Below are 14,416 nucleotides of genomic sequence, written 5' to 3' on the forward strand. Positions count from 1 at the left end.
GATAAATTCATTTTATGTATAACATTATAACTCTTTTATAATTGAAATAGAATTATCTTCCAAATAGATATGCATCCATTATGGGGTCTAAATGAAACATGGTACGTGATTGTCATATCATTCTTAAATTCAATTAATAATGAAATAGATGATCATTAATTATTTAATTATAAATTTCCGTGATAAGTCACAATGACATGTCTCGAATTGAGTAGAGTCAATTACATTGCTCGAGAATTTCTGGTTTTGCTTTGGCAACTGGCACGGTTAATTATGCAAAAAAAAAAAAAGTAATAATCCATTTGCACGTGAATTAAGAAGAAAGAAAATGGTAGAAAAAAAAATATGAATGGCTGCTGGCTGCTGGCTGCTGGTTGATACCAAGCAACCCCATTCCAAGGCGGGGCAATACAAATTACAAAGAGAGAGCCATCATTATGATTTATGACTTAAGCTTAGAAGAACAACAACAGTGCAGTGCACACTTTGTTCTTCTCTTCTCCTCTTCCTCCCTCTCACCTGAATTCTGGTATGTGATCTTGAAAACCAAACTACTCTCCTTCTAACACTCAGCCGCTTAACCAATACCCTTCTAATTTCAATGCAATGCTCCCTCCTCCTTATATTGCCCTTTCTTCCACATGAAATTCGGTGGAGGTAGAGTCGTCGGAAATTCAATTGTGAAATAATGACCCAGTTTCAATCTATCCTCGCCGCCGGAGAAGGAGGTCGCACCGTGGTGGTGGGCGTTAAGCTGGATGGTCAGAGCAGGGAGCTCCTCACTTGGGCACTCGTAAAAGTTGCGCAAACTGGTGACCGCGTCGTTGCTCTTCACGTTCTCAACAACAACGGTACAATTCCGGAACCTCTTATGCATTTATTTATTTATTTCAATTCAATTCAATCCACGAATTGGAGGATCAACACTTTTTTTTTTTTTTTTTCTTAATGGAAGTGTTTGTAAAATGGGTGTTATTTGCACAGAAATTGTGGACCGGGAGGGCAAATCATCTCTGTTGTCGTTGGTGAAAGCATTTGACTCTATTCTTGCTGTTTATGAAGGCTTTTGTAACCTCAAACAGGTGAATTGCTTTATTTCTTTAAATTTCTCAAAGTGTTAATGTTGTTGAATAATTGTCGGTGGATCTGATTAACCCGGTGGCTAATCCACGCCCCACCTCTCCATCTATTCCGTATTTTATTAGATTATATCTTTCTATTTGGATGCTGACAAATATGGAAATTATCTAGCCTAAGTGGCATTTACTTTGCTTTCCAAGAATTAGAAACAAAACTTACCTTATTCACACTTATTGTTCTTCATTTACATACATTCTTTGATGGTAAATGAGGCAAGGAATTGAAAATTTTCTGCTAATTTATGTGAAAACAGGTGGATCTCAAGCTTAAGATATGCAGAGGTTCATCAATCCGGAAAATTCTTGTGCGTGAAGCTAATGCTTACCTAGCAAACGACCTTATTGTTGGGACAGCACGGAATCATCATACAATCCGATCATCAGCTTCTGTTGCAAAGTACTGTGCTAAGAAATTGCCAACTGATTGCTCAGTCTTGGCTGTTAATAATGGCAAAGTGGTCTTCCATCGAGAGGCATCAAGACCATCTCTGGTCACTACAAAAGGTCTGCCCTTTTAGATGTTAATTTTTGTTTGAGATTATGCTTGAATTCTTTCTGGAAGGAATCTTAATCCTTTTCACCTATGAATGTATGTATGCATGTAGAAATTGAACTTCAGCAAAGGAATGGTTTACTTAGTGCAATCCAGAGGACATTAAGCAAGAACTCAAAGGTATTAAATGGCAGCAATGGTACTAATGATCAAAGTGCTCATGAGACCTTGGGGGAGGCATTATTGAAATCTGGTAATGTTTGTGCTGAGAATGCTGCACTCAAACAGAATTGTTCAATTTGTTCACCGGATTATTTGCATGATAGTTCTTGTACCCAATCATCAACTGATGAGCCTTCAAGAGATAGCAATGATGAAAGCTCTATGGCTTTAGTACCAGTGGAGGAGCTAGAGGCTGCTTCTACTTCAATCTCACAGTTGATAAAAGAACTGCCTGAAGTTCGACCGGGTTGGCCACTGCTTCGCGGTGCTGTTTTCTCAAACAGACAAGTTACAGATGGCTCCTCTGTGCAGCAGATCTCTGTTGTCCAGTGGGCACTGCGTTTGCCAAGTAGACATCCTTTGTCTGTTGAAGACCTGGACAAGAAAGGAGTATCCAGTGATGACAAAAATAACGCTTTCAAACTAGATGGAGAAAGCGGTGCCATTGTCCCTTTTAGCAATGAGAACATTTCTAATCCATCCTCTCCAGAGAAGTCAGGCTCAGTACCTGAAGAGTTAGCGTGTCTTCATGAGAAATATGCAGCAACTTGTAGATTGTTCAAGTACCAGGAACTTGTGTCAGCAACTCTGGATTTCTCTTCAGGTTTAGTATTATTTTACAGTTTTAGACTTAATGCACGGTGGTTTGGTTTTATTTAAGTGTATATACGTACTTGTTGTTGATGCACGCATACTGTTGTTGGAATTTCAGAGAATGTCATAGGTAAAGGAGGGAGCAGTAAGGTTTATAAAGGTTGCCTTCCTGATGGCAAAGAGCTTGCTGTAAAGATTTTAAAACCATCTGAAGATGCACTGAGAGAGTTTGTTTTAGAAATTGAGATCATTACCGCTTTACATCACAAAAACATCATCTCACTCTTCGGCTTCTGTTTTGAGGGCAACCATCTCCTCCTGGTTTATGATTTCCTATCAAGAGGAAGCCTTGAAGAGAACCTTCATGGTAAGTTAAAATAATTGTTAATTGGAAAAGATGCTTTCTCCTGGAGTGGTCTGCTTGATTATTAATTTGATCCTTCTTTACGTTACTTATCATTCGCAAATTAGCTGAAGAACGAACCAGAATTATCATTTTCTAATTTTAACATGAAAATTCACAACTCAGGTACTAGGAAGGATCCACAAGAATTTGGCTGGAGTGAGAGATACAAGGTAGCTGTTGGTGTTGCTGAAGCACTGGACTATCTTCACTGCCGAGATGATCAACCTGTGATTCACCGTGATGTGAAATCATCAAATATACTGCTATCTGATGATTTTGAGCCACAGGTGAGAAACTTGTGTTGGGCTTGGCTTTTCTTGTTACTCTCCTCTTTCTCCTGTCTCCCCTCTGTTTTCTTTCCCCAGTTGTGATATATATGTAATTTTTTTTTCAGCTTTCTGACTTTGGACTTGCTAAATGGGCATCAACGACCTCCTCTCACATTACATGCACTGATGTTGCTGGGACTTTTGGGTATATATCTTCAAATATCCTCTTCAAGCTTTCAGCAAAGCAAAGACTAAAAGTTTTCAAAAATTAAATGTTTAATGTAAGAAACATATACGTCAAAAATGGAAAATATGTTCTGCCTATATGACCTGATTGCTAATATAAAAGAACCCTCTTCTAGACTTTTTGCCCTAAGTGAAAAAAAAAAAAAAGAAGGATCGGAATTCATTACCCCACATATTCTTGCTCCTAATTATTGTTACTTTGTTTAATGTTGGTGTAGTTACTTGGCTCCAGAGTATTTCATGTATGGAAAAGTGAATGACAAGATTGATGTGTATGCATTTGGAGTAGTACTTCTTGAACTTCTTTCCGGAAGAAAACCTATAAACAGTAATTACCCAAAAGGTCAGGAGAGCGTGGTTATGTGGGTATGTTCACTACTGTCTCTTGCTCCGTTCACTTTAAAGTTTCAACTTCATTCTTTAGTCCTACTTGTTAAACTGGAACATTCACTTTAATTTCATAATTTACAGGCAAAACCAATTCTGAACAGCGGGAAGTGTGGGCAGTTGCTAGACCCAAGCTTGGGCAGTAATTATGATCGTGAACAGGTAGAGAGGATGGTTCTTGCTGCTTCTCTGTGTGTTAGACGTGCTCCCCGAGCTCGGCCTCAAATGAGTGTTGTAAGTTATATTTCCTAGCTACTTTGTTTATATTGTTGATTAGATTGAGAGATGAATTCACAGCATTTATTTTCTGGTAGTGTACATAGTGAGTTTATTATTAAATGCTAGTAAGGTGACATTTTATCTTTTCTAGGCTTACAAGTTACAAAGCAACTACCTTCTGAACCATCTGCTGCATGCAAGTTCAATTTTTTTCATATATGCTTATTTACTCTTTCAACATGTTATTAATCACTTGCTTCCTTTTTGAAAGAAATATAATGAAAAACTAAGAGATAAGTTTTATATAAATCCACTGCACAAGCTAAAGCCTAAGAAGTATAAAAGTATTATATTCAATTCCCTCATCCATACTTCATTTGGTGGTGATAGTAAGTTAGTACTTTGGGTTGCAGATTGTGAAGCTGCTCCAAGGCGATGTTGAAACAACAAAATGGGCGAGGTTGCAGGTGAATGGCTCAGAGGTCGGTTCCAATGCAAAGCTACTAGCGAATAGTATGGAAGGTGCCGACACATTGGATGATGACACATTTTCGCAGAATTCTAATATACAATCCCACCTCAACCTTGCATTGCTAGGGGTGGAAGAGGATTCTGTGTCGGTCAGCAGCATCGAGCAACATATCTCACTGGAGGACTATTTGCGAGGCAGGTGGAGCCGGTCTTCAAGCCTCGACTGACTGAGTGAATGCATGGAAAAATAATCTCAAGTTTTAGATCGATAGCCTGTGATTTTTGTGTACATTTCATTTGTTGTTTCCTTTTACCTATAGCTAATTTCCAGCTTCATTTTGGTTAATGCTGAGTGTTGGATGAGAGGTTGTTACTTGTTAGTGGTGTGCCCTCCTCCTTCCCTCCCCTTCCCTTTCATGTGTTGTATGATTATTGTGAAATATACGTTCAGTTCAGTTGTCATCATAATTGAATTGAAACCAAGAACTGAACACCACTTTGAAGTGTATTATACAAATTTTATATAATAGATAACAATCTTGATATGTTCTGTTCATAGTAGTACTACTAGTCTCTTCCATAAATCCAAACCATTCTCATACATACTAATGCAATAAAACTAAAAAATACAAATGCCCATTCATTAAAAACACACGTTAAATTAGAAACTAAGACCATCAAACACGTAACAAAAAACTGACTAGCAATAAACTCAATAGCACGCCCTACTCTTGCCAACTCCAAGGGATATGTGCTTGAAGTCCATCCATAAGGACCGACAACTATGGCCTGTGAGGAAAAACCGAAAGCTAGAAGAACAAACACAATGCGGTTGAATGGATACCTCAAGATGCCGTTCCTAGCATTACCAGCACGTCGCAAAACAGGTCCCAAACTAACCTGCAATGCAAGAAATATATATATTAATTATAGTTTATACATTCTGAAATTAATAAGTAATAGAATAATAATTAAAAAGTGGAATACCTGGGAAAGTGCAAAAGCCAGTAAAGATAGGAAGATCGTACCCCTCCCAAAACGAGGGATGACGTAAAACGAAGAAATAGTGGTAATAACAAATGCAAGTGCACCCCATACTACTAAAGCAGTAAATGGTAGGTCATTTGCCCCAAAATTAATAGACTCAAAGGCAAAAGGGACCAAGACTAGTGACCCTAGCCCTAAAAGTTGGGGAAGTATACCGAAACCTACCCTAAATATCACAAGAGGCCGATGCTCACGCATCAACACACGGATAGGTCTATAAGGCTCAGTAGTATCTCTTGCATTAATTCTACCAACCAAAATTAATGCCAAAAGAAATACGAGAACAATAACTCCTAAAACAATAAAGACTGAAACCCAATGAAGCTTAGAAAACTTATAGACTAAATAATTTGTAAGGTAACAAACAAATCCTCCTAATGAAAAAGAAAGATCAAATGCACGGTCTAAACTATCCCTGGCATGGTCGGGAGATATCCGCAGTAGTAATACAGGAATACCCTGCAAATGTTTAGTATAATTAGTTTAAATACAACTAACATAAAAAGTGTAAGGTTATACATGTATGAAAGCAGAAAAAGTCTTACCACCCTAATCATGCCAATGCCCGTCCCTATGAGGAGAAACAAAAGTGTGCTGATGATGGGGAATGGATCCACCAAGGCAGCAGATGTGACAGCACCACCTAATACCAATACAGCTCCAAGGAAAGAAGTGAACCTGGGCCACCTTCTTGAATGCATCACCAAGCCAAGAAAGCCTCCAACACAAGTCCCAAATGTAAATAGAGTTGAGAAATAAATCATTCCTACACTTTGGGCATCGCAGAAGTTGGTGGAGTATGACATTTCTTGTCTAAGATACCATGCCCTTGAAAGCTTATTAAGGAAAATGGGCATGCTTAAGAGACCACCTACACATAATCACAATACAAGCATGCTTTCATCAAAGTGAGCAACTACTGTAGTCCGCAAGATGGTCGAGCCAATAAGAAGGAAAAGTGACTGCTTTTATAGAGGTATGCACCAATTTTTATAGATAAACCTAGGAGAAACATTTTGAAAATCTGTCGTTGTGGCACATGTGTAGATCCGCTATGGGCTCTTATCATCCCACAAGACTAGTGTTCAAGTGTCAATTAATAAAATTAAACAACTAATGGATGTGGATGAAAAAAATTGGAGTACAAAGACACTGATGATGGTGATAGAGTTATAAGATATGAAGATTTTTTAGAAGACCTTTAAGTCATGATGAATTGAAAGATAACTTATAAGTCATATTCTATCTATAAGATTCCTAGTTATTGTAATGTTTTGAGACATATATTGTTGTTTGTTTGTTTGAACTTTAATCTTGAATTGTGATGTTCAATTGCTTGTTTATGTGTTTGAACTTTAATCTTGAAGTACATGTGCTCGAGACTTTTAGCCCTGAAATGTTTAGTATTTTATGACTTTTAATTATGCTTATTAGTTGGTAGTTCAACTTTTAAAAAACTTTATTAATATTTTTTTTATTACACATTGAGGCTTATGACTGGTCTCTTTAGTATTACAAAACACCCATTTAGAATTTGGGGGGTTTTGAGCATAAAATTTTGGTTTTGGTTTTCTTGCTGATGTCAAGAGGAGGAAATTATTCAGAATTTGGATTCTGATGGATTAATGTGTTGTTGATTAAATGAATGGATGGTGAGCAGGAGTTGGTAATGGACTGAGTTCTGGTAATTTGGGCTATAGATGGTTGGTTGGTTTTGGGCTACAGGGCTAGTAAATGGGCAGTTTTGATCTGAGAAGTCTTAAGTGGGTTTGGGCTGTGAAGTCTTATTTGTTTACTAATTGATTTTCAAAGTATGAGGGATGGTAAAAAGTAAAAACCATGACCAATACAAAATTATATTTAAAACAACATACCTAAAATCTGTTGAGAATAACCGCACATCATTCCTCCACTTGCAGCAGCTATCCATCTAAATTTTGGAAACATAAAGAGAGAAGATAATAATAAGTGTTAAATTAGTCAACAACAAAAACATAACATACTTCCCACACTTCCCACTGCTAAAATCCCCAAACTTGCAGGAGACTAAAAAATCCACCCCTTACCTTTGTTAAAAACCCATCCCTCACATTTTACTATTTAATAAACTCAACAAAAATGACTAATGTAGAAGGCCTTAGGGGTAATGGAAGGGTTCCATTTCATGATTGTGAACAGTTATTGGGAACTATATGCAAGAGATGAATATTAAATTAAAACACTTTATATTATTACCTCAATATCGCGGGAATCCAAGCCCTAAATTCAGCGCCGGCGAAGGGAAGGCTAATGCCACCGTTGAAGAAGAATGCCATGAGTGAAGGTTTTGGACAGCTAGAAAAATTTTAAGAGAGAAAGATCTAAGTTCAAAAATAGTGTGGCAAAATAATGTAATATTGGATTGATTTACAGATTCAAGTAGCTAGCTAGCATTGCATTGGCATTTGCATTGCAGTATAAACAATCTACTCCCAAAGTAGGGAGAAGTAGCAAAACACCCTTCATTTGTCAAAGCCCCAAAGAGAACAATGCAACTAAGCCAAAATGACATTTCTTTTACCAACATAATACTTTAAATGAGATAATGGCTGAAAACATCACTTGAATCAACACCTTAATGCACATGAATTTGGCAAACCAGAATGTTTAATCTCAAGTAATAATCATGAATTATAAATAAAAATTGATCTAGCTATTCAACCCTAGAATTTATAATGCAAAATCAACCATAGCTATTGGATAACTTAGAATTTATGTGCAAAAAACTTCCATGGCTTTGTCCTAACGTCTAACTAAACATTTTTGTGTTACTACTAAAAATAATTATTATTTTAAAATATTAGAAAAGTTTATCGATGGCCGGCAGACTGCGGTGGCGGCGGACGGGGTGAAAACCGTGAAATTTGGAGACTGAAATCTAAATGTGAAAATTGTGAAATACTTATGTAATCATTTGGTTGTATAACAAAAGACTGCACAAACATTCACACCACACAATGATTAATTATTAGAAAGGAAACATATTTCATGAAACCCTCTAAATTAAAATGCAAACTCCATCTATATACTGTCATGAAGTTTATACATTGGAAACAGTAGGAATATAATTAACAAACATAGATTGACAGTTTGACACCACGGAGAGGTAGAGAGCAGTGATTACTAATATAATTAACAAACAGAGATTGACAGTTTGACACCAGCACAAACTCTAGGAATATAATCTACCAAGATTGATTAATGCAAAGAAAAGTTGAGCTCAGATCAAACCCAGGATTAATAATAAGCTAATTAACAAACTCATAAACTCATAAAGCTAATTAAATGCATTGTATAAATTAAAAATTAAAAGTGCTTCTAAAAGTGGAATAGGATTATAAATAGTGAAAGTGTAAATAGCTTCCAGTAAATTAAAAGTGTAAATAGCAAAGGGGAAATACACATACCAGTGTAAATCACAAACCAGCGTGCAGGGGAGTTTCCGGCGGTCGCTTCCGATCGTTTCCGGCGGTCGCTTCCAGCGGTTGTAGACGAGGGCAGTGTAAATCACAAACCAGCGTTGTAGCTTCCAGCGGCGGTTTCCAGTAAATCACAAACCAGCAGAGTGTGCGACGGAGTGGACAGGGGAAATTTTGCGAGAGGGGCGGCGGCAGAGCGACGGAACGGTGGGCGTTCCGGCGGAGAGTGTGCGACGCGGTGGGCGTTTGCGACTTGGGCGGTGGGAGGTTTGCGACACAGGCATTATGGCGTTTTGAGAAGTTTAGCTACGGACGAGTGACGACAACATATAATAATTAAGAGATTAAGAGATTTAAAATACAGTTCATCAGTGCATCATAACGGTAACGACGGATTCCGTCGCTATATTCTCGAAAAAAAATTTCAGCTGCATTAATTTAGCGACGGGAATATGATTCGTTGCTAGGTTAGCGACGGATCCTATTTTTGTCGTTATATTCTATGAAAAAAAAAATCAACAGCATTAATCTAGCGACAGAAATATGGTCCGTGCAAGATATAATAACTGATTTATCCTTTATGATTATTTATTATTAGGTAAAAACACAAAAAATTTAAAATTTCATCAAATATGTACTCAAAATATTAGAGGATTTCTTTGTAACAATAACAACACTTCAATAAAAAATTGTTATAAAAACACAAAAAATTTAAAATTTTTTATCAAATATGTACTCTCAAAATATTAGAGGATTTCTTTGTAACAATAACAACACTTCAATAAAAAATTGTTATAATCCGTATTAATTATTGGGTATATGTTTAGTGCTTACCCCAACTAAATAATAAATTTTAAATTCCTTTTCCCTGCATCATTCTTTAATCTTTACCCAAAGGACTCGAATAGGCAATGCTCTGCTTTATTCTCAACTCTCTAAAACTATCGGTAATCGGTCTCAGTCTCTGCGCAGCCATCCGCAGAAACCATTGCCCTATCTTCTCCGCGGCTCTGATTTTCCGGCGATTCTCAGGTGACACTTATGGCTGAGTTAACCTATCTTCCGGCTCTGTATTTATACATGGAGTACACAAACTGCGAATATTGCTTTTGTTTTTTAAAGTTAAAATGCATATTTACACTGGCATTTGTTTTCCTGCGTTTAACATTTACACTTCTTTTTCTTTCACCCTCCAATTCTTACCTTGGTCTTCAGGAAGCTGAGAATTTTATTTATTTATTTTTTCGTTGTAGTTTGCGTGATTATTTTTCTAAATTGGTTTTAGGCACAGTGAAGCCTTTGAAAGAGTACTTGATTGTAGGAAACAAAAGGGGAAAAGACAGTAATAATAATAATGGCGAAACGGGGGAAGAAGAGGCATGGTATGTATGGTGCAGGACGTAGGAATGTGAAGTGTGATACCAAGTATTCCAAGTTTGAGAAAATCTCAACACAGGTGGATGATGATTATATGTTGTATTTAGAAACCCTGGACAGTAGCCAAGAAAGTGGCTTTGAGAGGGAAGATAGTATGGATCATAATGATGTCAATGATAATGATGTTGACCCTCAGTATAGGATCTTTTTGGATAATACTGTACAAAAAGGGACAGCGTATGTGACTACACTTGAGGAGAATGGATTGCCCTTAATTCTGCACTATGAAAAAGAAGAAGTCATATCTAGTGATGAGCGGAATGATGTTCATAGGATAAAAGTGAAGAAGACTAGGAAAGGAGGTGATGGAAAAGATTTAGAGGATCTTAAGGTAAAGAGCAATGTGGAAAGACCAAGAATTTTAAGGAGTCATGTGAGGAATTGTGAAAAATCAGTGCTTGAACCATTGAATCCTGTTTCTATGGGGAGAAGGCAGCCTATGTCTGGGAAACAACACAAGTATAATATGAAGAATAACTCAGATAAAGAGCAGAGATCTTCAAGTGCAGGCGCTGAGGAAAAATATCTAGACAAAGATTATTTTCTTTTCCTGCAATGCTTGCAATGTGAAGGATACACCTTGAAGGCTTTATTTCCAGATAACCAGCATGTGGAATATGATCGTGATGATTCTGGAGATGTTGAAGTCCTTGATATTGATTCCTTTACATTTTGCAATGGGGGAAGCTTCAATCCATGTGTCCCTTCAACAGATTATTGCGAGGTTGTTTCCCCCTGCCTCATGTCCCTCCTATTCATCTACTTATGACTTTCTATTTTTAATTTGAGTTACCCTTGAATTATTTAGGTGGGCAACACACTGTATGAAGACTCTCAATTTAGACAGGAGATAACCAGTATTCTTAGGAGGCCCTATGACCAAGCAGAGTTTGAAAAGCTTTTGCAAGATGTCAAAGTTCAAAAGCCAATGGATAGAAATTTGGAGTTACGCCATGGGAGAGAGAGACGCTGCCCATCAAATAGAATTGGAAAATCTTATCTTGATCACTTTGATGGTAAAAATTTATGTTTTGCAAGTTACTTGTCCAGATCTGAGCAATTCTCTTTTTGTTTTAAAGTTATGTGAACTACCATACCATATTACCATATGATGATTTTATTGTACATGTGGATGTAGTGTCTGAGTTCATGCAACAAGAAGCTTCAAATGATATCCCTCTTCATAGTTGACAATATAGTTTTTTGACATATGCTAATTGACATAGCTATAGCCTATATGCATTCGAGTGACATTGATCCCACTGAAATTAAAATATTGGGGTCAATATATAAATAACAAAAGTCTAATTGTCTAAATAGGGAAGAAATTTTAAATCTCAACTCTTAAGGTAAAATGAACACCTTCGTCAATGAATTTTCTTAAAAATCATGTTGATTGTTGAGATAATTTATATTTCAATGCCTTACAAAATAATATTCCGTATTAAGTTAAGCTGTTGATCCCACTGAATTTCATTCCTAGCTCTGCCACCACATATGCTCCACAAATTTGGAACGATATGCACTTAAAAATCTTTGTTTGTAATTTAATGTTACCTTGGTGTAGTTTGATTAAAGTCTGCTTTTAAATTAATTCCAGAACTTATTCTGTCATATCTAGGGCACTTAGTTGCTACTACAAATTTTGCTTGAGGAAGATATGAGATTCCACAAATGTGCTTTCTTCTATATTCCCTCTATAGTAGCTTAAAGTTCTAGTTTAGGTAGAGCACATAGTTTTTCATGCCTTTACATGCATATAATATGGAGAAAGGGAAAGAAGCCACTTTTTTGCCCTGTTGCATTCTCTGTCGTTCTCATTCAAGCACACAGTGTGAAGCTTGCACATTTTTACAGGACTCCTTTAAGTTGTTTAGTTTGGTCTATGTTTCTTACAGGGTGAAATATGCTTGATTTGAGTTTTATAGTTGAAGTGTGATTTTGTTTCTTGTAGTTTCTCTAGTATTTTTTTTTATGGAAAATCATTTTCCATCTCTTCAATTGGTGTCCTTTGTCAAGGTGTTTTTTGTTATCCTTGTTATGCACTTTTTACTTTTATGCCTTCTAATACTTCTGTATATCCACTCTATATTCATGCAATACTTGAGCATTTATATTATCTTTATCTATCATATCTTGAGAAAATTAAAAATGTGTTCTTTAAAAGATCCAAGAATGCCTGCCAGCCTGCCTTGATGTGAAAATTTAAAAACTTCTTGAATGCCTGCATTGATGTATACCTTTTCACACAAACATGCAGATTTTAACATCAAACTTGAAGAAGTGAGCCCTGACAAACATAAAATGTTGAACATCTTGCGTGGATTTTTCTTTTGGCTACAGGTGAGTGGCATTTTTTCTGCACTTTGTTAATATACAATAGTGATTAAGAATTTTATATTGATAATCTCCTTCTTTATGTTATTTTATTTTGGTTGAGCTTATAGTTGTAATCATTGCTACAACAAATTTGCCTTTAATGATCTATAAGGAAAGAGGAGATAGTTTCTGGATTAAATATTATTTGAATATTGGGCCAGAGTTAAAAGGAAACCAAACCAAAGATTTGTTCCTAGATTAAACGATTGTGGGGCATAGTTAAAAATAAGTTGGGTATTCGGAGCTAGCTAAAATATGAGACAATATTATTATATTAATGGTGGAAGGAGAGGAGTGGGTTTGAACTTTTCAAGGTGCATGAGAAGTGAAACAATGTCATTTCAAAGGAAGGGCAGAAAATAGAATGAAAACATTCTAGTATTCTACTTTGAAATGGGAGGGAGGAATACTGTACTTGAGATTCTTTCACCCTGAAAAAGAAAAGCTGAAATTGGGAGTGCTTGCTACTGCTGCTGCCTCTGCCTCCATTCCATCTGGAATCAATTTGTTGTTTTGTGAATAAGTTTTGTCATCTTTTCTTTATCCATTTTTCTTTCTTTTAAAGAGATTTATTTACTCAGTGTTTTCAATGTGTATTTTCATTTTCATTTTGAACAAAATTGATAAAAGCCATGTATGTAGTTCACTCTTTGAGAAAAAGGAAAAGGGTATCCTTTCTTCCTGATGGTATGGTCGTTGTCATACAATTTTATTTTAGTATAAATCTGACATACATCTATAGTTTTTGGTTGTGAAGCTCTGTTGCTGGGGATGGGATTCCTTAGATGACTGATTAAGAATAACACTAACAGGGCGTTTGGTTTGGAGGAGAGAATTAGGAGGGAAAAGAATAAAGTGAAAATAAAGTATGAATTTGAATTACATTGTTTGGTAGTGAGGAATTGAATTATTGAGAATGGGAAGGGAAGAAATGATATAAAGACTAAAATGTCATTGTGTAATAATAATAATAATTGAGGACAAATATGTCATTTTCCTATTTTTCCTTTTCCTTCTTCCATTGAATTAGAATTCATGGGGTAGGAGGTATGAATTCCAATTCAATGGGTGGAGGGAATTGCAATTCCCTCCAACCAAACAATGTAGTTTCCTTGGCTATTGAATTACATTGGAAAAGAATTCCAATTATATCCAACCAAACACCTTGTTTGGTTTATGTGAGAATGAATAAACAGACTTGAGCCTTACTTGACTTTTTAGTTTGGAGTTTTGTTCCCATTATCTCTTTTGTTGTCCCAATGGATTCACGTTTTAGTTTGGAGTTTTGTTCCCATTATCTCTTTTGTTGTCCCAATGGATGGGTTCAACTGTTGCAGAATATGACTAAGGAACGAGCGTTCAAGCCTTGGGAGGACCCAAAATGCCTTGCTGTTATGCCTGGATCTTGCTAGGAGTTGGAAAGACACAAAAGGTTGAACAAATTCCTTTTTGCAGCAGCCAGCAGGAATGTAGTAGTGTTTTTGAGACTTCAGATGTTAAATGCTGCTTGTTTGCTTCCTACTTTCTCTTTAAATGCCTGTTTTGTATCCAGAACCAGAAGAGATAGCAATGAAAGTAATTTGCCATGTCCTTTTGGTTTTCATTTTATGGCCGGCCATATTACGACTCTCCAAAATCCAGCACAAAGA

General features: G+C 36.4%; 3 protein-coding genes across 5 annotated transcripts; 2 read left to right on the forward strand and 1 right to left on the reverse strand.

Annotated features, from left to right (window-relative positions):
• Positions 1–402: 402 nt before the first annotated feature.
• LOC115998942 (probable receptor-like serine/threonine-protein kinase At5g57670) lies at positions 403–5,002 on the forward strand. The gene is made up of 10 exons (XM_031238615.1): positions 403–851; positions 985–1,082; positions 1,394–1,643; positions 1,745–2,458; positions 2,567–2,815; positions 2,978–3,141; positions 3,249–3,328; positions 3,588–3,735; positions 3,841–3,990; positions 4,389–5,002. Exons 1-10 carry the CDS (start codon positions 689–691, stop codon positions 4,671–4,673), a joined length of 2,301 nt encoding a protein of 766 aa, XP_031094475.1. The 5' UTR covers positions 403–688; the 3' UTR covers positions 4,674–5,002.
• Positions 5,003–9,244, reverse strand: LOC115998949 (sugar transport protein 13-like). 2 transcript variants are annotated; one of them, XM_031238635.1, is made up of 6 exons: positions 8,940–9,244; positions 7,729–7,785; positions 7,368–7,423; positions 6,039–6,364; positions 5,434–5,952; positions 5,003–5,346 (listed from the first exon to the last, which is right to left on the reverse strand). In XM_031238635.1, exons 3-6 carry the CDS (start codon positions 7,396–7,398, stop codon positions 5,014–5,016), a joined length of 1,209 nt encoding a protein of 402 aa, XP_031094495.1. In that variant the 5' UTR covers positions 7,399–7,423; positions 7,729–7,785; positions 8,940–9,244; the 3' UTR covers positions 5,003–5,013. The 2 variants fall into 2 exon arrangements, with proteins under 2 accessions (XP_031094495.1, XP_031094486.1); XM_031238626.1 differs by having other exon boundaries at positions 7,729–7,827.
• On the forward strand, positions 6,347–14,357 carry LOC115998961. 2 transcript variants are annotated; one of them, XM_031238653.1, is made up of 5 exons: positions 6,347–6,469; positions 10,237–11,112; positions 11,197–11,404; positions 12,649–12,731; positions 14,105–14,357. In XM_031238653.1, exons 2-5 carry the CDS (start codon positions 10,306–10,308, stop codon positions 14,177–14,179), a joined length of 1,173 nt encoding a protein of 390 aa, XP_031094513.1. In that variant the 5' UTR covers positions 6,347–6,469; positions 10,237–10,305; the 3' UTR covers positions 14,180–14,357. The 2 variants fall into 2 exon arrangements, with proteins under 2 accessions (XP_031094513.1, XP_031094505.1); XM_031238645.1 differs by lacking the exon at positions 6,347–6,469 and adding an exon at positions 9,827–9,983.
• Positions 14,358–14,416: the final 59 nt, after the last annotated feature.

Source organism: Ipomoea triloba, chromosome 1, assembly GCF_003576645.1.
Source record: "Ipomoea triloba cultivar NCNSP0323 chromosome 1, ASM357664v1".
Taxonomy (NCBI): domain Eukaryota; kingdom Viridiplantae; phylum Streptophyta; class Magnoliopsida; order Solanales; family Convolvulaceae; genus Ipomoea; species Ipomoea triloba.